Below are 26,358 nucleotides of genomic sequence, written 5' to 3'. Positions count from 1 at the left end.
GTTCTTTAGCACAACACCCGCCTTTCTCTCGCTTTTGGATCAACGCTACTTGATGGCCTTGTGGTGTTTACGCCAATTTTAACCTAAACAAAGTGTTTCTCTTGCCAACCTCAGGTGTAGTCCAAAACCCTAAACAATGTGTTTCTCTTGCCAGCCTCAGGTGTAGTCCAATTTTTTGTTATGCACGTCAACAATTTTTATATCTTTTATGCGCAATATTTGGTAGCTTTCCTGCAATCCTTATCAGCTAAGCTTCACATTAGACTGCGTGTCCTCATAGCTATATGTGGATTACGTCACTAGTTCCTTATGTATTGCTTCATCAAAAAAAAATCACGCCATATCCACGGAATGAATGATGATAAGTGGGGCGAAGCTGGAGAGGGGGAGATCATCGGTAACCGTAACTCTCCCGTGAAAGTTCGCCCATTACATCATTAAGAAAGACATAAGACTGTGTGCGTACATTGTACAAATCAACTTTTATTTTCGGAGTCAAAGCTCCCAGGCCCAGACCTGGTGAAAGACTCCGCGCCATCGAGGACTACCCCGCACCTCCACCACAATTTGTCACGTAGGATGGGACACAACTGTAAAGAAAGAACTTTTATTTAGGGCGAACTTGTGCCCGAACAAGACGAGAGGAAACGAGCAAAGGTCCTTGCGTCTCGTTCGATCTCCGAGAACTACTGCCTGCGTTCGTGGCGTGATCTCTTGCGTGATCTCCCCCTCGCAGTGCACGTGCGCTCGCGCCTCCGTTGGCGAACAAAGACAAGCTCGCGCTCCCGGTGCTGAGTTTGCGCTGCCGGTTGCAGCCGGTTCTTGCGCGTGCAACGCGGCCCACTTTGCGACATCTCCGAAAGCATGCGGCGGTCACGTACCACGAGACACAAGGGATGGACAGACCCATGACTTAAGGAGCTTCGCCTCTAAAACATGGCGCATTCACCGTGAATTTATGCAGTCGAGAATAGGGCCCCTGGTCCCGAACCGCCGAGGTGAGGGCTTCCGTTGCGTCGCCAACGCGCTGGATGCCGTTTGCTCCCGCTGTTCCGCAGTGTGTATCACGTCACCGTTTTGGGACTGACGTCAATGCTAGCTAGTGTAGACCACTGCCGGTCTGGGTGCTCACTAGCCCGCCTGCATACAGGCATTGTTGTGACGGGAACAGTGTTGTCACGAGCGCCCTCCTGTCATTGCAGCTTTCTCGGTGTTCGTTTAGGCCAAACCGAAAGTGACACGAACAAAGGAGGCTATAAATAGTTATTTATGCTGCTGAGGAGCCTTTTATGTGCCCTTCTATGAGAAGTGAGCTAGTAGGCACCCATAGCATCGAACAAACCACACAAAAGTTGCGTCTCAGCACTCCTTTAGGCCTCATAAAGTTTGTACAGCTGATGTTTTTGAAAGGTCAAGCAGGACTTCATCGACATTAACGAACTGCCGTGAAATATCAGCTTGTCGTACGCGAAGCGGAACTTTTCGAGTTTCAGCGGTAACCCCTACGTTTCTATTGCTTGGAGTACCAACTATATCTTTGCATGGCGGTCACTGAGATTTCGGGCGAATACGACAATGTCTCTAAGGTAAACGAGATAGGTGTGCTGCTTCAGCTCGGGTACAGCAGTGGCCACAACTTCTTGCAACGTTGCTGGTGCTGTTCATAGCCAAAATGGCATGAACTGTCTGTCTGTCTGTCTGTCTGTCTGTCTGTCTGTCTGTCTGTCTGTCTGTCTGTCTGTCTGTCTGTCTGTCGGTCGGTCGGTCGGTCGGTCGGTCTGTCGGTCGGTCGGTCGGTCGGTCTGTCGGTCTTTCCGTCTCTACGTCCGTCTGTCGGTCCTTCGATTCAGGCTTCCAGTCAAAAGTTAAATAAATACTCGAACGATAGTGTTATATAGGCAAAACAAGTCGAAATAACTCAGTCTCACAGTTGTCATTATTGTTCAACAGAGACATTAGGCACGTTTAAGGCAAAATATACTTTTAAAACTCTTACTTTCAATTTTCGTTTAAGAGAAAAATATGGCTGCCTCATTTCCGCAGCAGCAAATAAAAACAATGCGTTGAAAACAATACCTTACCCAGAAAATACAAAACGGACTAGCGCTCTAGCGAGGACCTCATGGTGGTATTACAAGTTCAAGAGTAACAAAAAGTTTCAAAAGAAGGCGCTTGACCAAGGAAATCCGAGACAATTGAAATTAGTTTCAGCAAACCTACACCGCATTTATTGAAGAAGGGCGACACACGAGGGTAAGGCATTTACGTGCCAGAGTCGGGAGGAGACTGTCGTCTTTCCATAAGACTAGCAGCGAAGTGAGCAAATACGCGGCTTTTTTTGCTGAGGCCAACAAAGGCCTCCGCGCAACAAAATTCGGTTTTCTGATGCAGGGAGTAACCAAAGAGACCATCAATGACCTAGTGCGCAGAACCTAATGGCGACCTCAGAATCGCAGTCCGAGGGTGTCAAAAGGTTAGACAAACCGTCAAGAACCCTTCACGTCTGAACAATCAATAACTGCAGCGTATTAAGATTAAATCAAGTCAACCCCGGAAGCACTGCATTAAACTTTCTGTTCAGTTTTACATAAAAAGCAGCCAAACTTGTGTGAACACCACACCAACCCTTATTTGCTGCGCTAGCCGATTGGATACACTAATTTCAGCAACAACCCCGGATTACCATTTTATTGGAGCCTTGTTGGCCAACCAGAGGCACTTGCAGTGTCTGTCCGACATTATAAATTGAGTCATCTTATGCCCGCTTAAACTGGGTTTACGCATACCGGGGTGGTAGAGTTCTCGCATAGAGTATTTTTCACAGTGAAGGGGGTCGAGACGTTATCGATGGCTAGTCAAAAATGCATCTTTTGGGATTATGTTCATCTCTCGGCAGTCTACGGTTAGCATCCATGTGCCTCTATCCCTGCCAAACAACAACTCGGACATACAGGGGCGTTTCGATACATCTATGATGTTGCCGAGCAGTTCATCAACTTGACCTCGGATGGCTTCGTGTTGGTAGGCATGCGGTGAGATAATGTCAAGAATTCTGTAATTTATCTTCACTGATTCCTCGCTGACGCGAAAAGGGGTCGTTTGTCATATGCATACGCAGAAACGCTGTGTTTATCTTGTTTCGACAATTCACTTTTTTGCTAGTAGAAGCCTTGGGTTGCGGTTGTCCGAGGAAGAATGGTGTTTTGTGGTGGTTCCTAATGGTATGTTCAAGGAAAAAGCCTGCGTTGCTGTGCACAAACCCAAACTGTGCATAAACGGGCAGCTGCAAAGACGAGAGTGGTGGAACTCCTCAATCGGGTCAAATTGATAAACGTGCGTGATAAACGTTATAAAACGTGATAAACGTTAAAACGTGATAAACGTGATAACGTGATAACGTTTATCACGATAACGTTTAACGTTATCGTTTAACGTTTAAACGTGATAACGTTTATCACGATAAAACGTGATAAACGTTAAAGGACACAACCTTAGAAGCGTTTATATCGGTGGAAACGCAGAAACTGGGCACTCCTTTTCGAATCATTGTCTCAGAAAATGGTATGGGGTACGAACTTTGTTACGTACTTGCAGGTGCACCTGAGTGGCCTGAAATTGGGTGACCCTTTTGTAATTCCTGACTATTTTCTTGTGGTCAGTTTGTTAAGAGAAGGGTGCACACAATAGTTGTATAGGTTTAACATTTATATTGAAGACTTGTATTACTCGTTTCCGCACAATGAATTAATGACCAGTGTATAGAAGTTCATATACAGTAATGACACAATGATGTTTGTAGCAAAAAGCGGAATATCTGTGTACAGTTTTTTGAAGGTTTTGTTGTTTTACTTGAACCATACATACGTGGGCTGGGATAGCAGGACGTACTAACGGCGTCAAATGAAACACGAACACAAAAATATAGCGCTTTCTTTCCATGCAAGCCAAAATCACGCGTGGCTTAGTTGCACAGAAAAAGTTGGGAAAACTGGATTTCCAAATATACCAATAGCATACCATTATATGAACTTTACGAACAATATTTTTTTTTTCAATTTTGCAAGTTCTGGTTCATATTTTCGTGTTCGCGTTTCATTTGACGCCGACCTCCATCTTCTCCATCCCCTTTACGATGATGCTGTAGCTGTCGTTCTGCGCCTGAGGGCCGGTCGTTACCAGCGCCTCTCGAGTTGCTGCTTTTGTTGGTGCCGCTGTTGTGCAGTGTCCCTGGTCTGCGATGTCTAAATTTGGCGGCACAGTCCGCTGATCCAGTGAGGTGACGGTACCCGCAGATGGGGCAGGTGGGCGAGCAGTTGTGTTCAAGTCCCGGCTTCACTTCCCCGCACGCCTGGCACCGTCGGGCGTTGGGCGTCGGGCACACGTACGCGCGATGTCCGACCGTCCCATTAGGACCGCCCCATTTGTTTGCCCGAGTTTGTGTATGTTTAGGATATGGGCGTCGGGCGAATATATGACCCCTGAGATGTCTTGCTCCGTTACTGCTGGGTCTACGTTGACAACGCCCGGGACGTATCTTCGGCGTGTTTGAGATGTGCCTGTACTCCACGCCGTAGGCTGTCTATGGTGAGCTCTTTCACGACAAGCACTTGTCATATGCTCTCTGGACTTCGTACTCCCACGATGATGATGTTTTGGTCCCAGGCAGGCCAAATGGTCAATTCATGCGACGCTAGAAGGATACCTGTATCCGTGCTGATGGCGGCTCCGAGTTTGTTCGTGTCTTTGTGCGCGGCAATGTTTATCCTGTCTCTTGGCTTAATTACGACAACGGAGTCTTCTTTTCCCAGCTTCGGCATGAACGCTGGCTTCCAGGTGGCGCTGCGCGACGTCTGTCGTCGCCGGTGTGCGTTCCCAGCGCGCTGCGTCCCGGTGGTTACACCGTCTCGGCGCAGTTGCTCCTGTTGTAGACGTTCCTGCTGGCGTTCCGTTTTCTTCTTGATAACTTATTCGGTGAATTCGTCAAAAACTGGTTCATTTGTGGGCGAAGTCTGAATTTCGACGACTTGCATGGTGTCTGGATCATATCCCGTGGCAGTCGTAATGACGCCGACCGCCAGGCGCTATCCTCCCGCCTACGTTACTGGGTGGTTAGGCTTAGCGTGGCGTGTCGACGTTATTGACCGACCTTTGGCCGTTGTGCAGCCAATGGTGAGCCCAACTGGGTATTGTTGGTGTCCACAGTGTATCGAAGGCTTCCCAAAAATGGTCCAGCTGATTTTCGGGCGGTACGAAGTGAATTCAAGGCGGAAAACGAATTCATTCGGAGCTGACACGACGCAGGTCAGCCCTATTGGTTTGACCTTCTCCCGCCCCTTCTCCCGCATAAACTATGAAAAGTGCTTATTTGTGACAGTCTACACAATAAAAATGAATACAAAAGTTCGTCAAATTGACTTTAGTCTTCCTGGTGGTTTCGTTTGCCTTGTGCACGGAAGTGAAGTTTCCCACGCAAAGAACTTCGCAACATTGAGGCTATAGACACCATGGAGTATCTGGGAAAGGAATTGCAGCCTGTTTTTCTTGATTTATGTGGTTAGCGGTAGTTATGCCGGTCTTCGCTTGAGTTTTCACATCTGCTGCGGTCGATGATAGCGTTTAAACAGAGTTTAGAGGAATATTTAGAATGCCTCAAGCTTTCGCATAAAAAACTGGCAAGGGCCTACCTGTTTTGGAATTTTGTCTTCCGTCATTGAAGGCTGAGCACAGCGAACATTCCCTGCATCTCCTCTTCGTGCGCAGAATGAGCAATTGCTAGATTTGTTCTTTTTACGTTGCCGGATGGAACGTTGTTTGAAACTTTGAATAGATTTATGAATCATTCCCCTTTTTGAACTGAAGCGGAGTCAAATCTTCGAGGTGAAAGAACCCTTGCCGCAGCGTTTCTTTATTGCACCGCGAGCTAAAGACATTCACGTGCTCGACTTCGTCAAAAAGTTTAACAGCCTTTATAAAATACCCGCTAATAAATGACACAGGATACCACAAGTACAAAGGGTAGAGTGCCTTCACTGCTAATTATGGGGGTCGTGGTGTCATCTGGCAGGAGTACCAGATTCGGTTCCTTACCTTGCGAAAGTTTGCCGATTTGGGCTGGATTGGTTTGCTCCAAGAGGCCTCAACACCATGACGTGGGGATATACCGCCCCTAAAGAACATGCCACGTGGTCAAAAAGAACGTAATCAATACTGCATGAAACAACGCAGGAAACACCGCCGCGAACGCCGTTATGTTCCTAGTGATTACAGCGGCTTTGAGCGGACCTCTTTTAAGGAAATTACTATTTAAAAAACATACCCAGAACCAATGACAGCGCCCGACATATGCAGCTAGCGCCAGCCTGTTCGATGCCGCGGGGTGCATTGCATGCATTTATCTTGGAGATCGATGCGCCCCGTAAGCCTAAAGAGGGCGTGAACATTGTAAGTAACGCTTGCAAGCCTAGGTGAGGGACAAGCCGGTTAGGCTCTATACCATTCAAATGAGAAAACAGGACGTCGCATAAACTTGACAGGAACTGATTGGCGCTTCCGCTTTCTTCGCGACATAATATAAGATTGGTTGACCATTTACAAATGCATAAGCCGTAAAATATACATGGTTCGCAACTACGTGCTAGCCAAATCTTTCTCCTGGTACGTTTTTCCAATATGTAGTTATCAGAGCAACACACGCTGCCACTAGTAGGAGAAATTATGAACCGTGACAAAGTGCCACCTAGTTATCTTCTTTTGTCACAGCCTAAAACGAAAGTTTTCGTACAAGGTGAATATGGGGAAACAATCACCGCCGAATAATGCAACTTGGCAACATAGCCTATATATATAGACAAAACGCATACAAGGAGTATTTGTGATAAATGCGGCAGCTTGCATGAATTCACATCATTTTATAAAGTGTGATAATAGCATCCGTATCCCACTTTCAAGGACTACACTTTAGAGACCCGGATCCAAAAAGTGTGGCTCCACTGGACAGATATAATCAGGCCATGGAAAAATCGAAAAAAGACTGTGAGTTGGTGCGAATCAATGTAAGTGCTAAACACTTCTTTTTATTTTCCATTCCTACTGAAACACCACGGTCTCCAAAGCAGTACAGCAAAGTAGACGGCTCCAATTTGTTTGCTTTTACCCCCATATTGTTGCTCTGATGTATATGCAATAGCTCAGTGCAAATCGCTGGACAAACAAAATTATGGACAAGTGGAAAAAATTATGCACAAAATTACGGAGAATTAAAATTCAGTTTTACGTTCATATTATTACTCGGAATACATCAGACACAAACATTTCGAATTGCACTCCATTGCAAGGAGTAAAAGTGAACTTACGGTTAAAAGCCACCCCAGAGACCTATTTCTACAAATATTTCTCGGCTCTAATCATATATGTGCTTTGAGCACTTCATTATCTGGCTTTCTAGTAGAGCACATTATGTAGTACTTGCAATCAAGGTCCCTGTATTTTGAATTAGGTAAGCTTGCATCGATGTATCAATTGTCCTTCAGGGGCTGTGACAGAACAAATTTTTACGAGGTAGAATGAACACAAGCCAGTTTTTTATCCCGAAGCACGTAAATTTGAAGACGTAATAAAAAATAGTGCTCATGGTCAAACATAACACAAAATCTGACTTGAATGTTTCAAAACCTGAACGCCTTTTTCTTAAAAACGAATCGATGTCAAAATATACCTTTGTTTTACTGTTTGTGTAAACTATGCTAGCAAGAGTCTCCGACAGATAAATTTAAAAGGTAGTGTCAGCTTTTAACCATTAGCAGTGATGTGAACCTTAAGCTTTAGGAAACTTTTTAAATTTGCCTTGAATGGAAACCTGGTAATGAAAAATAGATACCTGGAATCTATCTATGTTACGTGAAAAAACACGTGATGACAAATCTGCTAATTTCTTTGGAACTTGTGATACTGCAAAGGAAAGTTTGACATAGCCGTACGGCTACAAAGGAAAGAAACCTACTCCACCTTGGGGGTTTCCCTAAATCTAGTCGGGGAACTTGTGATACTTATTATTTCAGAGACTATGCCTTCGCTAAAGTGCAGAAGACTAGCAGGAACGCTTTATTAGATCCCACGCAGCACAGGACTGTTCGGCCTAACTCAGGGCGGTGTAATTTGGCCGGCGATTTTCTGTCCAGCCTTTTTCCGGCAGACGTGTTCAGCCCGTGTCCAAATGTGGGCCTTTTGGCCGTATACGGCCGTACTGCCATGGCTATCAAACAGCCAGTGTCCGTCGCCCAGTCGACCGGCTTACGTTCATACGGCCATATTCCAGTCGTAGGGATACGGCCATTCTGAAGCAACCCGTGTGCGCCCGGAGTACGGTCACCGGAGGACAGCCGATATGCGGTCGTCGGACTCCAGCCGGACTAAAGCTGCCGGAATTTCGGCCATGCTACGGGTATTGAGGTTCAGCCACAGTACGTTAACTGTATATGCTGAGGTCGATGGACGACCGTTGGATGCACAGCAAGCATATATCGCACTGTGCAGCACCACAAACCCACCATTTTGGGTCCACTTCCCCCACATCAAAGTGAGCCCGCTCGCCACCACCAGCCGTTCTGCCTTCAGCACAGCCTTGCCTAATTATCAGAGTCAGTTGAGAGCAAAGTCATTTATTAAACAGGGCTCACAGAATGGTCGTTCCTTTAATTGCTGCGCCTTTTTTACTGTCAGATGCAGAAAATATTCATTTCTTTGCACAGCTGCAATGGATGTATTGTTTAGGTCCTGATATCTTCTGTGGTGCGACTTACCTGTAATAAACCGTGAAGGAGGCGGTGGCGGAAGACGCATAATTAGTGGGTAGAATTTCACAAAGATGAAATTGCCGCTTTTATCCAATTTCTTTTAGGACAATATTCCTGAACACTTTCCTGCTCTGTCTAAATCAACTTTTTTTTCAAGAATTGCTTGACCAGTTCAGTTGTATATAAAACCAGAGCGAATGCCTTTCCGAAGCGTTTTCGTACTCCACAAAACACTCAGGAGCATTCAATATAATTTCCTTCACACGAAAAGTATGTCCAGTCTTCGACCATTTATCTTGCAAAAAAAAAATTGCTCGATCAACCTTTCTGATGAGCTTTCATAGGGCTGATCCTAGGAGAGGAGAACAAGTTCTACCATTTTCCATCTATATTTTATGTCGTTTTCACTAGTTACGTGCGCACCACTTAATAGTGTAAAAGAACTTAATTTTCCTTTAATGTCGTACAAAGTGGAAAAAATTCTAGACGCGTTGCCAATGACGCCGTGCGTCTGGTGGTTGCAGTTGTATCCCTCTGTGATCACGCAAGGAAAGGCCTAAGACGATAGCTTCATATTTTTTTTTCAACCAATAACATAGGTATGGTAGTATGCATACAGCAAACCTTGCATACTGCAATGAATAAAAGAATAAATATTTCATTAATCGAGCTTGAATGCGTAGGGTTCGTAACCCGTCGGAGGAGAACTTGCGGCTCCGCAAGTTTATTTTTTATTTATTTATTTATTTATTTATTTATTTATTTATTTATTTATTTATTTATTTATTTATTTATTTATTTATTTATTTATTTATTTATTTATTTATTTATTTGATACCTGCTTCGCCTTTGCATACATTACAGCACGGAGATGCATAACACTAAGCATCAAATTTGAGACAAATGACAAAATATTTCTACAAAGCGTGGTGAAAATCGTCATTATAAACAGTGGATACAATCATGCGTACAAGATAATTACACTCTCGAATTGATCTAAAAGATAACATTAACCGCGCAAGGCCTCATTTTTAGAAAGTTATTAATTTGCTTTAAGATTGTGGTCCCACTTTGGGATATGTAGACTGGCGCTTCGATATACTTCTCTCCTTCAATTTCAGTTTTCAATTGATAGATATTACGAAAAAATTTCAACCTCAGGTTGCTTCTGTGATATTTCACGTCTTACCATTTAGGTTTACCTTTACTTTCCCTTATGCTATGTTGACGGTGCCAATTACCTAATACAAATCGCACTGACGTATTCTGTATGTTTTCCAGCGTATCAACCAGCTCTTTGGTGTAGGGAACCCAGCAAACGCATGCGTACTGCAACATTGAGCGCGCATGAGTGAAATACGGTTGTTCTTTTAGGTAAGATGGAGGATCGCTGAAATTTTGTCTCAGAAAGCCAGAAACACGTGCAGCCGTAACTTTTATGTTATGAACGTGCCTATTTAACCTGTGACCACTGAATAAATAAACTCCTAGTGATTTATAATCCGCGGCCGTTCTTAAAGCAGTGTAATTGACGGTATACGTATTCAATTGGAGTGAAGGTTATCTTGTGAAGGTGACGTTAACACACTTTGTATCATTCAACGACTTTTCTGAATCAGCACACCAGGATCTTATTAAATTCGAACCATGCTTCAGGTATTCGGAATCACGTTCATTCGCTATAGTCCTGTAATCTACACAGTCATTCTCGAAAATTTTGAACAAAGATTTGAGGCCAATGGTAATATCATTTATATATAACAGCTAGAAACAAAAGAGGGCCCGCAACTGAGCCTTGGGGAATTTCTAAGGTCACGGGAACACATCCCGACGAACAATCCGTGAGAAAAACCGACAGCTGTCTTAGAGAGAGATACCGGGCTATCCATGCAATAACCGATTCATTCAGTTTATAGCCCGCAATGTACTAACAAGAAGGTGATATGAAACACCGTCAAATGCTTTTTTTGCACACCAAGAAAATACAGTCAACTACTTTAATGTTACTATTGCTAGAGCCAAATCGTGCATGAACTCAACAAGCTGCATTGAGCAAGAAAAACCTCACAAAATCCGTGTTTGCTACGATGCTGACGATTATGTTTAACCAAAGGAGTCATATCCCAAGTGTATCTAAGCTCACCTTCATACACCGCAACTAAATTAACACCTATGCTTCGTAATTGGCAAGGCTCTGTTGTTATCGCAAATTTAAAATAACACTTGTTTCTAAATAGGCACTCATAAAATCCGATGAAGTAACACAGTTCAGGGCACGAAGTTGAGTCTACAAATGCACGAGCTTAGCCACTTCTACGTTTATCACCAACAAAATAGGGCAACATTGTTTTTCGCTGTAGTATTGTATAGCCGAAAACTTGCGGTTTTGCGCGCTTGCGTTTCTTTGATGGGGAGTTCTTGACGTGGCGCCGGTTGAGTTCAAGCGTGGTGGCCGATTGCTTGACGCCCTTTAAGGACAGTTATTTTCGGTGAAACACCGCCATCTCGAGTCGGACACCTCTGCCGGGTCGATGTTTCCAATGCTCTCCATTTCTTGGGGGGGCGAATAGCCTCGAGCTGATGCGTTGACGAAGCCGGCGGGCGAGGCGTGGTAGCGGCTATGGCTGGCGAGGCTTAGCTCACCCGTCGGTGTGGCACAGTGTTCTTGTGGCAATAAATGGTATTACGATGGCCTAAAAGGTCACCTGGTAATGTGCAGTCAGTCCTTGCACCTTGCCGGTTCACCTAGTACCCCTCATTACTGCTTGACAATCGAAGTTCATTCATTTAAAGCGTATAAACACCGAGCACGTCAAAAGCGCGTCTACATCGCTCGGGTCGCTAACGGCTTTTTCATTATTGAAAAGAAAACCCGACTTACACCGGCGTGTCTCCTTTCAAACACGTCTGAGCATGAACTCTCGGCACCCAGATGCGTGCCGTAGTTCGGCTGTACGCCGCTATACCGAACGAATGACGTATAACCCGAAATCTTACGTCGGCTGGTCTCCTCCTCAACAGCGGTTGTCAAAAATTGTGTGGCCGTTCACTTGCCGCAATTTTACCTAGGACCGCTAACCGAATCAAAAACGTACGTTCTGAGGCCGTACGTCGGTCGGTCTGCTTTACAACACCGGTTCCCCGGAGGAAACGTATACTCTGCCGCCGGACACACGGATTATCGTTGAAAGACCGAATGCGTGGCAGTCGCGCTCCGGCCGGTGTCCTTTCGAACACCACCTGCCACAAGAATACGAATATTCTGTAGCCGGTCGCTTGCCGTGCTTCGGCTGAACACCGCTTCCCGAAAGAAAAATGAATGCCCTAAGGCTGTACTTCGGCCGTTCTTTTTCTCAATATCGGCAACCCAAAGTGAACTGTATATCTGGCAGCCGGGTACCTGCCGTTGTGTGTCTGTACACGGGCGGCCGGAGAAATACCGACGCGTTAGTAGCCAAATGTTGGCTGTTCAACGTATGATCAATGGCTGCCAGAACCTGGATGCTGACCGGACACGCGAGAAAGCGGCCACAGACGGGCCGGTCTTGGGGCACACTTTCTGTGCCGCCTGGGAGACTACCGCGACGTATTGCGAAATATTGTTTACGAAGGGGTCATGGGTTAGAGTCCAGATAGTTCAATGCTTAGAGAGAACTGGAGGTATAGTTCCACGAAAATATCTTACAGCAATGTGTTAACCGAAAAATATACCGGTTCGGGTAGTGCTCGGAATGGGCTAAATTCAATTCGTTCAGTTGCAATAAATCTCCTAACGAAGAGGTTCGCGAACCGCTTCAGAAAATTTCAACCAGTTTTGGGAACCGGTTGAATAGGTTGAAAAATCAGCGTAATGCGAAAAAAATGCTTCTTAGTTTAAACCACCATTGTGAGCACCCGCATGTGCCATAATTATTGGGTAATCGCCAACGCCACCTTCAGTGCCATTATGCCGACGCAGCTCCAAGCCTAAGCGAGGTCGGGACGCGCTTGCTTGTTTTGTGCCTCTATTGTGCCCGTCACCGGCGTGTTCAATCGTGTTGTAATATGCTCAAATAAACGCTTTCCTTTCAATAAGTCTGATTCACCTCGCCATGCCACCTCAGCGCCGCAGTCTACAGCCCAGCCCTCACGTCTGGTCCAGTCGACGCCCGAGCCTCTGTGCAGCACGCAGCCACGCAAGTACGCCAAAGCGGTAACTAAGCCGGCCCAAGCCGACGTTCGCCGTTCAAGAGCCACTGCGCCATTCCATCTAGCTCACCCAAGAAAAGAAGGGCAAAACAGCTCACTTCATTCAGCGGCTAAGAACGGGTCCGTTTACAGAAGCGAACCCGTTAATTTGAAAAGCTCAGCGGTTCATTAACCTCTACGCCGGCCTCATCGCCTGCGTTGGATCGGCGCGTTAAACCCTACATTCAATCAGCTTTATTAGCTCACAAGCACGCTCCGTGCTAGTCAGGTGTGACGGCAGAAAAACTTATTCTGGAAAACATGATACACGAACCTAATTTTAATAGATGATTTGTAAATTGTGGTTTATGAACAACACCTTGTTCAGTTTATTCAAAGCCAGACGGGTCCGGTTTTTTCTACCGATAATAGATGGTGCAAAAGTTGCACACAAGACCCGGCTGGGTCGGCCGATACGCCTCTACTAATTCTACCGGAACGGGTCGACACGATTCGTCCAGAGCCACCAGGTTCAGCACGGTTCTGTGATCGAGCGAGCAGCCGTTGATCGGCGGTTCTTTGGGAGTGCCGCTCTGCCCAAGAACCGCTGAAGGGCCGAGAACCGCCGCTGAACTAAGCGGCTCAAAAGATCCGGCTCGTTCCAGACTGAAACTATAGCTGAGCGCACAAACGTAACTGCGGGGAATCACGGACGTTTATTTTGTTATTACTTCAAAATACAGACGCAGTTCGTTCACTCCTGCCATTGCGGCCTCCCGATCTGTCATTCAGCACCGCCGCCGTATTCTCTAAACCGCCGTTCTCAAAGAGCGGCTCACCCGGCTCTTCGGCTCTTCGGCGCAGTAAGTGATTGAAAGAGCCGAAGAAAGGCTCAAAACAACCGGCTCTTCTGACTCGCACTGCCTGCTCATACGAGAGGAGGCGCTGGGGGAATTCGGAAAATTAGCGCCACCTGGCCCGGCAGTGCAGTTGCTTTCCCGCGCTGATAATATATGGTGCAAAACTCGCACCAACTCGCTCATTTGACCCGGCTCTTCGGCTCTTCGGCTCAGTTGGTTCTTTAACGACCGGTCTCGACTCCGTCGTTCTTCGTACATGGTTGCCTACGCTTTGGCTCGCCCCGTTTGACACGGATCACTGAGCTGGTGAGAAGGGGTTCCCTCTCTCCAAAAGAACTGCCGCTCACCTTTACTGAGCCACGGCTCACCCGCCGCTCTTTAAAAAGATCCGGATCGCTCCTGAGTGACCAAGGTCAAACCATCTGAAAGACATCTGTAATCCAATCTGGTTCTCTTACGTTCGGCGATTTTTCACCCGCATGTAAGAAAGTGATCGGATACGCCGTCAAAGGAGGAGATAGAAGCACAGGCCGCCGAAAAAGCAGACGCTGCGAGGGGCTTTTGTCTACTCGCCTGACCGTTTCCTGCCATCAGGGCAGCATGCGGCCGGTTGGCGCTTCTACCAAAATGAAGACACTTCTACGAAAACGCAAACGCGATGACCGAAATGAAACTGCAGAACCATCGATCGACCAAAGCGAAACCCTTTCATTTTGCTGAGCTTTGCCAGTACGCAAATGTTTGGTATACGTTGTTGTAGATCATTCTTCTGCTGTTATCGGGAACGTCTACCTCCTTCAATAGCAGCCCGCTCTTTCGCCGAGCGAACTACCCATTTCACCCTAGAAGGTGAACTGCCCGGCGGCAGCGAGCGACCATATTTGCGATGTGGTGTGACGCGTGCAATCATGCTGATGGACTTCCATTGGTGTGGGGTTGTAGCATGACATTTGGGTGCGCATGCCCGCGCCAGCTGCGAACGGCGAGCGAGAGCTGTGCTCGAGGAGCACGTGGATAAATATGGCTTGCTGCACCAGTTTTGCGCGAGCCCGTCTCAGAAACTCCGCGTATCAAACCAGTCATAGTATTTTTTTACTTCGCTAAGGCGTTGTGATGGTAAGCCCCAGGAGGCGGGTTCGATTCCCGTCTGCGGCGGCCGCTGTTCTTATCGAGGCGAAAAGCAAAGATTCCCGTGTGTTCGAGATTTTGGCGCACGTTCAAAATCTCCAGGTGGTCAAAATTAACCCGGAGCCCTCCACTATGGCGCGCCTGATCGCCTGAGTAGCGTCAACGCATTATAATCTATAATCAGTCAATCAATTCCTCACTGCAAGTGTTTTTATGCGTCTGAAAAAAACATCTACTGGTTATTGGTTGAACAAACTACAAGAAGGATTTTGGAGACATGTTCTAGTTTCTGGAAGGTCACGTTTTGGCGTCGGTGAACAGGTTTAGGAAGTTTGTTCTTGACACTACGGCATTTACCTGCGACTGAAACTTTCATTACTTGTTGTAAGCACTACCGGTTTAATGCTTTGAATTACCCTTACTGTGATATAAAATTGCATAATTTTTCTATACCTTGAGTATTTCGCGATATTAGATGAATTGTGCTCAGTTTCCTTTTCACGCAAAGCTCTTCTCAATTCCAGGGGAACCCGGACAACCTGCCTTCTAACTGTCACGTACGTTCTTTTGAATTCACAAAACCTACTCTGAGAAAACTTGTCAGGCACGTTTTACAGACACGTTTTCTACCCCCTTGCAATACGTGACATTGTGAGCAAGTAATAAATGCATCAGCCATAGCATGACGTCAAATTAATTTAAATCGCGATTTCTGGAGGAAGTTTGTTCCGACATGAAAGCCGAAGTTGAATAGTTTTTTGAAAGCAGGAGGGAAAAGAAATTGGGAAAATCGTATTAGGCTGAGAATGAAAAAACCTACCTGAAGGTCACAAGGACATCCCGTGGCTGAAAGCAAAGGCACTTTCCAAGAATAAGTTTCAGAACGTGCTATTTTAGTGTAGCTACGTGCGCTTTGTGGTATGGTGGCCTTCAAGACAACAGTTTAGAAGTTTACTCTTGTGTAATAAATACTATTATATAAGGAAATCATTTTTACAGATCTCTTTTGAAAAACGTTTTTTTTTTTTTTTTTGCTGGAACTGTTTACCTTATGTGTTATTTTGGATTCTGGTCGTCTTTTTTATTGTTAAAGAAACAAACGTTTTCAGGAAATGAAGCGCGGGCAATGTATTACTGTTGTTTTAGTGTAGCACTGGGCTGTCGCAAGCACGCAATGTGTTGGTGAAAACGGCCATGCAGGCTTTCACCTAATACCTAATACCAGCATTAATATAAATTACGCTGAAGTTATAAAGTGCTTGCTGAATATCAACGCTCCTCAGTTTACTTTCAATGGGGCAGCTTCATCTCTGTTATACGTCTGCAATGGACCAAGACTGCCCGGGAAATCATTTTGCTTTTTTGCGATAGGTTTCTTTTGGGACATCATATTTTGCTTCTACTTTACTCTTTCCTTGTTATATGAATACGTTGAACTACGCTATCCATGAACACCCTTTAATTCACCACAACTATGAAATATCAGCCTTTCAAAACACCGCACCATAGAACACTGCCACTGATCTGACAATCTTCTTTATATGAGACTCCTAGAATTTTGCTCAGAACTTGACTGGCAAACTCTGAAAACAGCATGCCACCAAAAAGTGCTACCGAGCTAAATGTTTTTTATATTGATTGGGTGTTCGCCGAACATTCTTAGGATCAAGAATTAGGTCCGTGATCGGGTCGGAAACGCGTTCATTGACGCCGCCATATAGTAGACCGACGCAAGCACAGACGTACTGCCAGAGTTGTTTGACGTAATTTTGGATTTGGAAGGCTTCCTTTCCAGGCATATATGTTTTCGAATGGCATCTTTATCCGTCATACATAACCATTGTTTTGGCGCTCTTTGCCCTAGTTGGCCTTGCGCCATAAACATCCAACCGTCATCATCAGCGTAAAGGTAATAAACCTGCTCAGCTTCATGAAAATGTAAATGAAGTAAGTGGTGTTTTGAAATTGCCGGTAATATTTCCGCAGAAAAATGCCTCTTTTCGACTTTGGTCGCCCGACCTGCTTCCTTGCCCGACAATTATGACTTGCCCGCCGCTTTACCGTCTGCGCCCCCCCCCCCCCTCACACACTATGTACGCGTCTTTTTGTGTCCTTTAGTTAATATTTTAGCACGTTTGCGATATTCACCGCCTTTTATTCAGCCCAGTTGGCGTAATGAAGCGGCCTACCGCGATTGGCTATTGCATAAATCTGAAGGCAGCTGTTTTTGTCACAAGGGCAAAACGTATGACATGAGAGATTTTTACGTCATGAAACACAGCACACAAATTTCAGACATAAATACGCGCACCCTTTCAGCGTCCCACTACCCGCTTTATGTCCAACCTTGCCCTTCGCGTCATTCATTCAAACAACGACAAAAAATTCTGCCGAAATTCAGATCATTGTGTACTATATAATGCGTAGCATTTTTATGCCACTTGTTTTGCGTGGGAGTTGCTTGAAGCCAAATTTTTGGGTTTTCCCATATCCTGTACGACCAATTATTTCCATTTACGCTATTGTAATGACTACATGTGTTCCATGGGCCAAATCTGCATGTTTTGTAATTCGACAATCCTACAGGGTTAACCATCTTCGTATTTTATGTTTCTCTTGTTTTTTTTAATTCTTAAAAGTTCTGTTCGACCGATTACCTGTATGTACACTGGTCTAATAATTTCACGTAGACCTTCCGCACAAACTGCGTCATTGTGAAATGCAGGGCGTTGCACGGTTCACCATTTCCCGTAATTGTTTTTAATATTTTCTTTTTGTTTACTACTGTCATATTCTTTGTTCGACCAATTCTCTCAAGTTACGCTGTTATAAATATTATTGGCACAAAATGAGGCAAGTGCGAGTGAAGATATAAAATAAAGCAGTGAAAAAAACACACCCTTCACAACGTCAACATTATGCAGAGCTGGAGGGCAATGGCCGGCACGGCGCGTGCGATGGGGCTCAGATGCAACTCTGTGAACACTAGTAAGCGTCACACCTCGGGCATAGATCGAGAAATGCAATCGACAAGCTCCATGAGATTCTTTACGGCTTTTGAACTCTCCAGAAGGTGACGAAGCTGGGGCGGCTGTAACGGTGATCTCGACAGACTACGAAGTCTCTGAATGTAGCTGTCCGTTTTCGAGAATTCCATGAAATAGTGCGAAACCACAGCGGCAGGCGCACCACAGAAGTACTGACAGTTTGGCGCGAGTTATAGACATTGAAAGTAATGAGGAAACCATCCGTGTCCGGTTATCACGTGAGCAAGCTGCTTGGAAGTCGGGAAATAGGAAGGAAGGTCCAATACACTGGGGGTCCATTGATGCAATTCAGTGTGGCAGTTGTTGGTACTCCACGTCTTCTGCCATACCAAGCGACCGACCTTCATCAGCGAAGAGCGCACCCTGATTTTCAACCACCTTCCACGAACCTCCTCTCCTCTTGTCGCAGCACTGCGGGCGACAGTATTGGCAAGCTCATTCCCCCACACACCTGAGTGAGCTGGCACTTGGTATATAGATACAGGCAGTAAACTTGCAAGTCGGGAAATAGTGTCTTTTAGACTATGAATGGTAGCGGACTGATTAAATGAGCTATTAAGAGCCAATAAAAGCGAAATGCTCTTGGAGTAGATACTGACAGGGGAGGAAGGTCTGTCGTCTAAGAGAAGCAGTACGAGTGATTGCATGGCAACCACATGGGCATTAAACGGCGTGGTCGGACACGCCAGACCAAACCGCCTCACCACATACACATGGTCTGTCCCGTTGAAAATGACAAAGGCTGCTTCCGATGCAGTCGACATGTGTGATCCGTCCGTGAAGGTGTGCAGCATGGGGAAGTGCAGCCTGCGGTTTGCTTCCGTTCAGGTGAGACGGTCCTAATGGACACGACGTCGTCGCGCAGGATGTGTGTCCAGCTTCATTGGCAGGTCCACGTCGGAAGAATCAAAGAATGCTGTGTTGAAAGTAGCTGGTTGCTGGTGATGAAACCACAGAAACATGCGCACTGTGATGTCTAGGTTAATGTGAAGCGGAAGCGCATCGGCAAGGACTTCGAGGGCGGCGGTCGGTGTCGTGGTATACACCTCGGTGACGGCGAATAATTACGATCTGAGTAGCCAGTTTACCGGGTCTTTCAGTAAATGCTCTTGGTTGATGTGCTGCCATGCAGACGCTGCGTAAGAGACCGCGGGAAGGACCACAAGGTGATGTAACTGACGGAGATGAGATCGACTGACTAGTGTATGCATGCGAGCAAATCGTGTGAGCGAAACTGCGATCTTCTCAACTATGAATATCAAGTGGTTTGTGGGCGGCACGAATGTGAGGTGACTGTCGAAAATCACTTCGAGGAGTTTCGTTTACGGCACGTGCTTGATAACTGCGTTGTTGAGCTTGATGATTGGTTTCCTAATAGCCCCGCGATCATCCTTGGAGACAAGAAGGCAGGAGCATTTAGCGGGGTTCAACTTTCATTTTGAGACTCCGGCCCAAGCAGTCATCTTAGAGACGGCTACGTCAGCAGTAGCCTCCAATTGTCGATGCGTTCGAGCATGAATAATGATCACGGTGTCATCCGCATACGCTTGGATGTATGCATCTGAAGGCGCGGGCAGGCAAAGGATATCGTACACATGTGCGGTCCACAATAGTGGGCTGATGGGAGAGCCCTGAGGAGAGCCTTCTGAAGTGCCGTGGGTAGTGATTCCTGAAAATGTCTCAAAGCAGATGCTGCGACCCTCTACAAACTATTTCAGCAGCTTGTAAATGTTGCGAAGTATGTTATGGTAATTTCTTTCTCGGCACACTCCTCCATCTCGGTCAACGAATTCGTTCACGCCAGTCGCCTTCGGGCAACAAGGATCGCGAGGAGAACCTGAACTCACCGCTATTGGGTCTGGCCAGAAACTTATTCGCTATCACATCCGATATACCCACCGCCTCACTTGTAAGTCAGTAAAAGACATGGCTCGACGCTTGGCTTGTGCAAAACCAATTCGCTCCCAATCACGGGCCTAGTCTTTGTGCACTCACGTAATCAATTTTTGCATCAAGATGAATTTGGCGGATTCCAAATCGCCTTTAAAAAATAGACTGCCGATGTAGAAAGAACATGGCATTGCGACTCCTTTCCCAAACCGCAGAGGAAGACCACAGTGCCCTGCCCACACCTTGGTACAACTTGTGCTGACGCACGGTAAAGTAACTGGAAAAACAGCACATCGACTTTGCCTTGAAGGCGTATTCCAAAGCTTGAGAAGGCTGAAGGAACGTCTTGAGTTCTTTCCAAATATTTGTGGGAAAACTGAAGCGCAAGTGAGCCTCAACACCCGAAGTTAAATTTGTCGCTCTCCAATATAGCAATCATAGAGGACGTCCCAACGTTATGTGGAGCAATGCATCTCCTTTCTAAGTTTCTCCTTACCGATATTCTTACCGAGGCCCCTTGTCGTTATGGCGGCGAAGACACCAGTTTCCGAAGCTACGTACTGCTAATTTCTAGCATGTTTAACTAATAAACCCTGCGCGTGCGAACAAAGCTTTATTATCTATTACTGGGAGGCTTGAAAAGAAATTGAATATGATGACCGAGGTAATATTACATCACAGTGCAAACCAACTGAACGTCACTACGTTTGTTGGTATGATGGCTGCGAGCCACTTATGCTGTTTTATTTTGCCACTGAACAGATAAACCTAAGCAGCAGATTTCCCGTAAATATTTACGTAAAGGCTTATAAGGTTGAAGGTCGGCACCACAGCTTCCTATAAAATTTTGATCAATTGCGTATAGAGCCATTTTAAGAATGCTGCATGTGTTTCCGCTTCTGCTATAGACTTACAAACCACTCTTGTCCAGCGATGCGAGGGGTCAGTTTCGGAATAACATTTTCTTATTCTTTTTCCCAGCCGACTTAACAGCCCTCCCCAAACGGTGGTTCTATACCGTTCTCATTAGTAAAAAACCTGGCTAAGTATCCGTTGTTTAGGCTTGCTCGCCGATTCTCGCCGACGATACTTATTCTAGAGCACATTTTCTCAATGCGTTGGGGATAAAACACGACTGTGGCCAACATAGATTTACTAATTCAACTCCATCGTTATTTTTGTGCTCTAAAGTAAAGGCGAAGCTGTCTGTATGTTTGGTAATGTTTTTTTCCGAGTGGACGTGTGGCAGCATTTGTTGAACTAAATCAGTGTTAACATTCATGAGCTGTGGCGTGTTTTAGCCTTCTTTCTGAAGTAAGTTGGGCAGTATGACGCGGAATAAAAGCGATGAAAGATACGCCAACACATCGTAGTAGAAGAGAATGCGAAAGAGGACATTTTTGCTTAAAGAAACAGAAGATAAAGGGAACAAAGCGATCCAAATACGATGTTCCAGATAGACGTTGATAAGGAGTACCGCCAGGCATTTCACCAGACTTAAGTATAGCGAAACATTTCCTCTTGAATTGGTTCACCTCATACCTGATTACTTGAAACATGGTAACGTGAGGCTTTAGCCTTAGAAAACATCTGTGAAGTTTCGATCAAACCGACAAAGAATTAAAACAATGTCATCTTGTCGCTATTTTTAACATCAAAAGAATAGTCTGTGCTTCAACCGCTGCTGAGATTAAGCAAGAATTGTTATTTCTCAGCATTAATGCCAAAATGTGTTTTGTGGTAACGGCAAAGTTACTCACGTTTATGTGTTTAACGTAAATACGGGAAGACGCTTCTGAACCGGGCTCCATCGCCTATGATCATGTGAGGTAGCGTGGTGGTCGATGGTCCAGTAAATGTGACGACGACAGGAAACCGAAGGAAACTTAACTGGTTTAGTGCATGGCGACACATGACGCGAAGAAACACAGTAACAATACATGTGCTGCACAGCGGGAAAACAGACGAGGGATGAGAAGAAGACTGCAAACAAGCGCTGACTTCTAAATAATTTTACTGAAAAGAAGTACACACCTAAATATACATTCTATCACAGTGGCATGGCAGCTACTGCAGCTGCAACACAGCCGCGTGTACAAAACAGATTAAAACCCGCTATCGGCAGACATCGAAACAAGTAACAAGAAAAAAAAGACAAAACAATCATCCAAGAGAAAGTTCTCAATTGGGTGCCCAAGTAAGTATTCTCATTTTTTGACCATAGAATGGACGGGGCGCTTATGCACTCATCTCCTTCGCTTATTATCACAGCTGCCTCGATAATTTCCAGCTAACTGCATGACCATGACGGCTCACAACAAGATACGCGTCAAACAGTGACGTACAACCAGCCTGGTCACACAAACGACAATGCCGGCTGAGATTCCCCTCCAAACCGCGCCTAACATTATTATCATGGCCCGGCAATCTGTCATCCACACAGCGGCCCGTCTATCCTACGTCATTCTTAGAGCATAAACGCGGGATCTTGTATATAACCCTTCCAGCCACTCAAAACTTTTGCGGTAATTTACGGGGCAAGCACTAACCGGTTTAGAATTGGGCCTATTTATTTTACACAGCCTGGACAACTTATGCAGTGCAGATAACAGGACCTGATGGTTCACACGCTCGGCAACTTTCTTCACTTTGTGTGACACTCCATGAATGTAAGGCACAACAACAATTTTCGTTTTTGCGGATGACCTGCCATTGTTTTTTGTTAGTGTTTTTAAGAGACTTCAGTAATCTTTCAGCAACGGCACTGAGCAAAAGTAGACGGTAGCCTTAAGGTAGAAGACGGGAGGCTTGAACAGCAAAGCTGTCTGACACAACATGAGGGCATGACTTTTTGATGACATTTGACAAATGTAGGAACAATACCCTATTGACAAGCTTTGAATGACAAGACTCATATGAAAGCAACGATTCATTACCACGTGGATCATACCACCAACACACGTGAGAATCCTTGAACAGAAGACGTAGATAAAAGAAACGACTGGAACTTTCAACTGGAATTGATTGATTGTGGGGGTTTAACGCGCCGACGCAACGCAGGCGATGAGGCGCGCCGTAGTGGAGGGCTCCGGATTAATTTTGACCACCTGGGGATCTTTAACGTGCGCCGAAATCTCGTACACACGGGCGTTTTTGCTTTTCGCCTCCATCAGAACAGCGGCCGCTGCGGCCGGGAATCGAACCCGCGACCTCGTGCTCAGCAGCGCAGCGCCTTAGCCACTGAGCCACCGCGGCGGGTTCAACTGAAATTTCGTGGGTCAGAATCACCGGGCTAAGACAATCTTGAAAAATCCCCAGAATTCATTTTGCGGCCATTTCCGTTGCTTTTAAACAACACCAGATAATCATCTATGTAGCCAAACACCCGAATCACATCAGCTTTTGGCAGGCGCGAAGCGAGTAACCTAACGAAATGCGCCAGCAACTAGTTACTCAACAGTGGAGCAATTGATGAGCTAATACAAACTCCTTGTTTCTGTAGGCACACTGAATCATACCATTTGACATAAGTTGATCGCAAGTATACAGACAAAAATTCCCAAAACCCGCACCCTGAGACCGGAGGGATGTTGAAACGCCACATTACCAAAGCTTTCTATGGCATTTTCGACGCAATCCAATGTTTGTTTGTGAGGCAGTGAATAATATGTCATTTATGTCAATTGAAAAATTATTAGACACTTCCTCAAAAATGTTCTTTAAGAAAGCCCACAACCTGCTCGGAATTCTTCGTGTAGAACGGACCAGCAATGGTTAATGATTTCTGGTTCTTTTGTAGGAACGCAGCGGTATTCTCCTGCCAACTTCCCTCCTCCGTGATTATGACTCTGACGGGCCAATATACATCATGTGTCTTTACCGTGAAGAACATGTCAAGGCTTAAGACCTTGCTTTTCTTGATCTGTTGCGCCAACATTGTTACAACATTGCGCCAACATTCGTACACATTTTCTCGGCAATGGTTTCACTTTAATTAGAAAAACATCCTTGACAAGATTGAAATTCGAGTTGATTGCCTCAATAGCCTTACTTTGAAATACCCCTTTGAGGAGGACAGCAAACGCAGCTTCTTTATCGGAGGGACGCACACACAGCGCATTGCGTTCCAGGCATGTGTCCAGGCGTTTCACTGGTGGGTTGTGGCCGAAAGACTTGTGCCGCAGTACATCCACTCCCTCTGAGACGCACCTATCAATTTCAATATCTGGAGCCTACGTCGAAACTTGACGGCAAGGGTGGGGAGCTCGGGGCGACTTTTCTTCAGCTTCCTTACAAACTTGGGTTCAAGAGGAAGGGTATACCGCACTAACCCCTGTAGCACCACACCGGACTGAACATGCGCGACATTGTCATCTCATGGGGCCCTCGTCGGTCGCTGAGCACGGAGCTGTGAAAGTGTTCTCGGCCATAGAAAATCCACCGTTTGATCGATCATCCCAGAAAATTCTTTCCGCCGCCTCCTCTTTGACCTCATGCGAACATGCTGGCCCTGAATCTTAGCAAAAAGGGAGTCACTGTACAGCCGCGCCTGTCTTCTCCACTCCAATCTTAGAATTATCTTGAAGCGGAAGCCATGCCGAACAGATAGGCTGATGTGTCCCAACAGGGCTTTAACTGTTTGAAGAGTCTTGTTGTGATCCGTCATGGTCATGCAGTGACCGAGAAATTATCGAGGCAGCAGTGATGATAAGCGAAGGAGATAATTTAAAGGGACCCTGCAACACTCTTTGAGCAGTGCAAGTAAACCTGCGCGACGTTTAGATTACACTGCCAGGAATACCTGAGCCAAATATTACACGTGCACGTAAAGCGGTGAGCGCGCAAATCGATGTGAAAGACGCGGAAAAACCAACCGCTCTCTCTTCAGTTGTCCTCATTATGCATGGCCTAAGGGACGTCACATAGGCCATGGCTGCCCGATCGGCTGTCACTGGTCAACTTCGCGGCTAGATTCTCCCATTTCCGTCGTCGTCATTGCTCTGTATGAACCTCTTCTATGCCTGAACCTGTAGGCACAGTTTTGCCGTTTCTTTTGTGTTTTGAGTGCGCGTGGAGTTTGAGTGATGAGCTCAATACTTCCCTTTCAACGGGACCACTCGACTACAAACGTTTATTGCTTCAAAAACGTCTAACCAGCCCGAGTGCGCACTTGCGAGCAGGCACCCATGCCTGCTTTTTTGTGGCACCAGACCGGAAATAGGCCCCTCCGCGTTGCGAAGAAAAGGAGAAAACTACCCGGCATGTGATATATCGAAGGCCGCCGAAGAGAACGCCGCGAGCCGCCCCCCCCCTCCGGGAGAGAGCGCGTAGCTTTCGTCGCGTTGCCTGCGGTCGAGTTGAGAGGGAAGGATTATGCGCGATTTCTCATCGCGCCTAGTTTCGTTAATTGTGAACGGATTTTCATAATTCTTGCGGGAGGAGATTTCTGGGACAATAAACTCTATCCCAAAACACATTACTAGTAGTCGATGGCAAGTGTTGCAGGGTCCCTTTAATAAGTGCCCCGTCCATTCTGTTGTCAAAAAATGAGATTGCTTACTTGGGCACCCAATTGGGAACTTTCTCTTGATTTAATGTTTTGTCTTATTTTCCTTGTTCCTTGTTTCGATGGCTGGCGACAACGGGTTTGAATCTGTTTTGTACACGTGGCTGTGTGGCGGCTGCGGTGTCTGCCGTGCCATTGTTGTAGAATGTATATGTATGTGTGTGTTTCTTTTCAGTAAAATTAGTGGGAAATGAACGCTTGTTCGCAGTCTTATTTTCATCCCTTGTCTTTTTTTCCCGCTGCGTAGCTCATGGATTACCAACTATCCGGAACCCTCACAACAATACCAGTAAAGTTTGGTTCGTTGGTGAAGGTGGTTGGTGTCGTCGTGGTGGGTGGTGAAGGACCCGATGACGAGTTGAGGCCAGCAGGTGATGAAGAAAAAGAAGTCTATTTACACGTATTTACAAGAGACGACGAACCATAGCACAAGACAAAACGAAAACTGAATTATAAATAAAAGGTGCCGCAGCGCACAAAGGGGGGTATCGCGGCGCGATCCCTGATGGGGCCCGGAGGCAAAAAAAAGGTGCCGAACCGCCGCACGGTTGGCGGCCCGGAGGCAAAAAAAAGGCGCCGAACCGCCGCACGGTTGGCGAGAAATTCGTGGGGCTCTGGCGCCCAGAAACCACCACGGGAGCGAGTCTTGGTGCGACCGCTCTGGGCCGCAGCTCCGAACAAACTCGTTGAAGCACGCGCGAGCAGGGCGCGAGCAATGCCGCCTCCCCCACAGCAGCGCGCATGCCAATAAGGGTTTTGACCTCCGCTCCCCCCCTGGCCGTCCCCGAAGGTCAGGATGAAAGGAAAGCCTCCCCCGACGCCGCGTAAAAGCCGCCGGCGAGGCCCAAACAAAGGGTTGCGACTGGCTGGCATCGGCGGAGGCCGCCCCAACATTCCGCCACCGGATG

At 46.2% G+C, this 26,358-nt stretch overlaps 1 protein-coding gene across 2 annotated transcripts in view; it reads left to right on the top strand.

The window, feature by feature from the left end:
- Positions 1–26,358, top strand: part of LOC144144084 (uncharacterized) — a 98,657-nt gene that overhangs the window by 30,441 nt on the left and 41,858 nt on the right. For both annotated transcript variants that reach the window (XM_077675495.1, XM_077675496.1), the window contains exons 4-5: positions 6,949–7,052; positions 15,472–15,504. In XM_077675495.1, coding sequence (XP_077531621.1) covers positions 6,949–7,052; positions 15,472–15,504 — 137 coding nt within the window. The remainder of the gene's footprint in view (positions 1–6,948; positions 7,053–15,471; positions 15,505–26,358) is intronic.

The sequence above is a fragment of the Haemaphysalis longicornis genome, unplaced genomic scaffold, assembly GCF_048455015.1.
Source record: "Haemaphysalis longicornis isolate Haplotype H1 unplaced genomic scaffold, Haemaphysalis longicornis Haplotype H1 scaffold_60, whole genome shotgun sequence".
In the NCBI taxonomy this organism is placed as follows: domain Eukaryota; kingdom Metazoa; phylum Arthropoda; class Arachnida; order Ixodida; family Ixodidae; genus Haemaphysalis; species Haemaphysalis longicornis.
The sequence above is the reverse complement of the archived record's forward strand: the minus strand, read 5'-3'. Positions and strand labels throughout refer to the sequence as shown.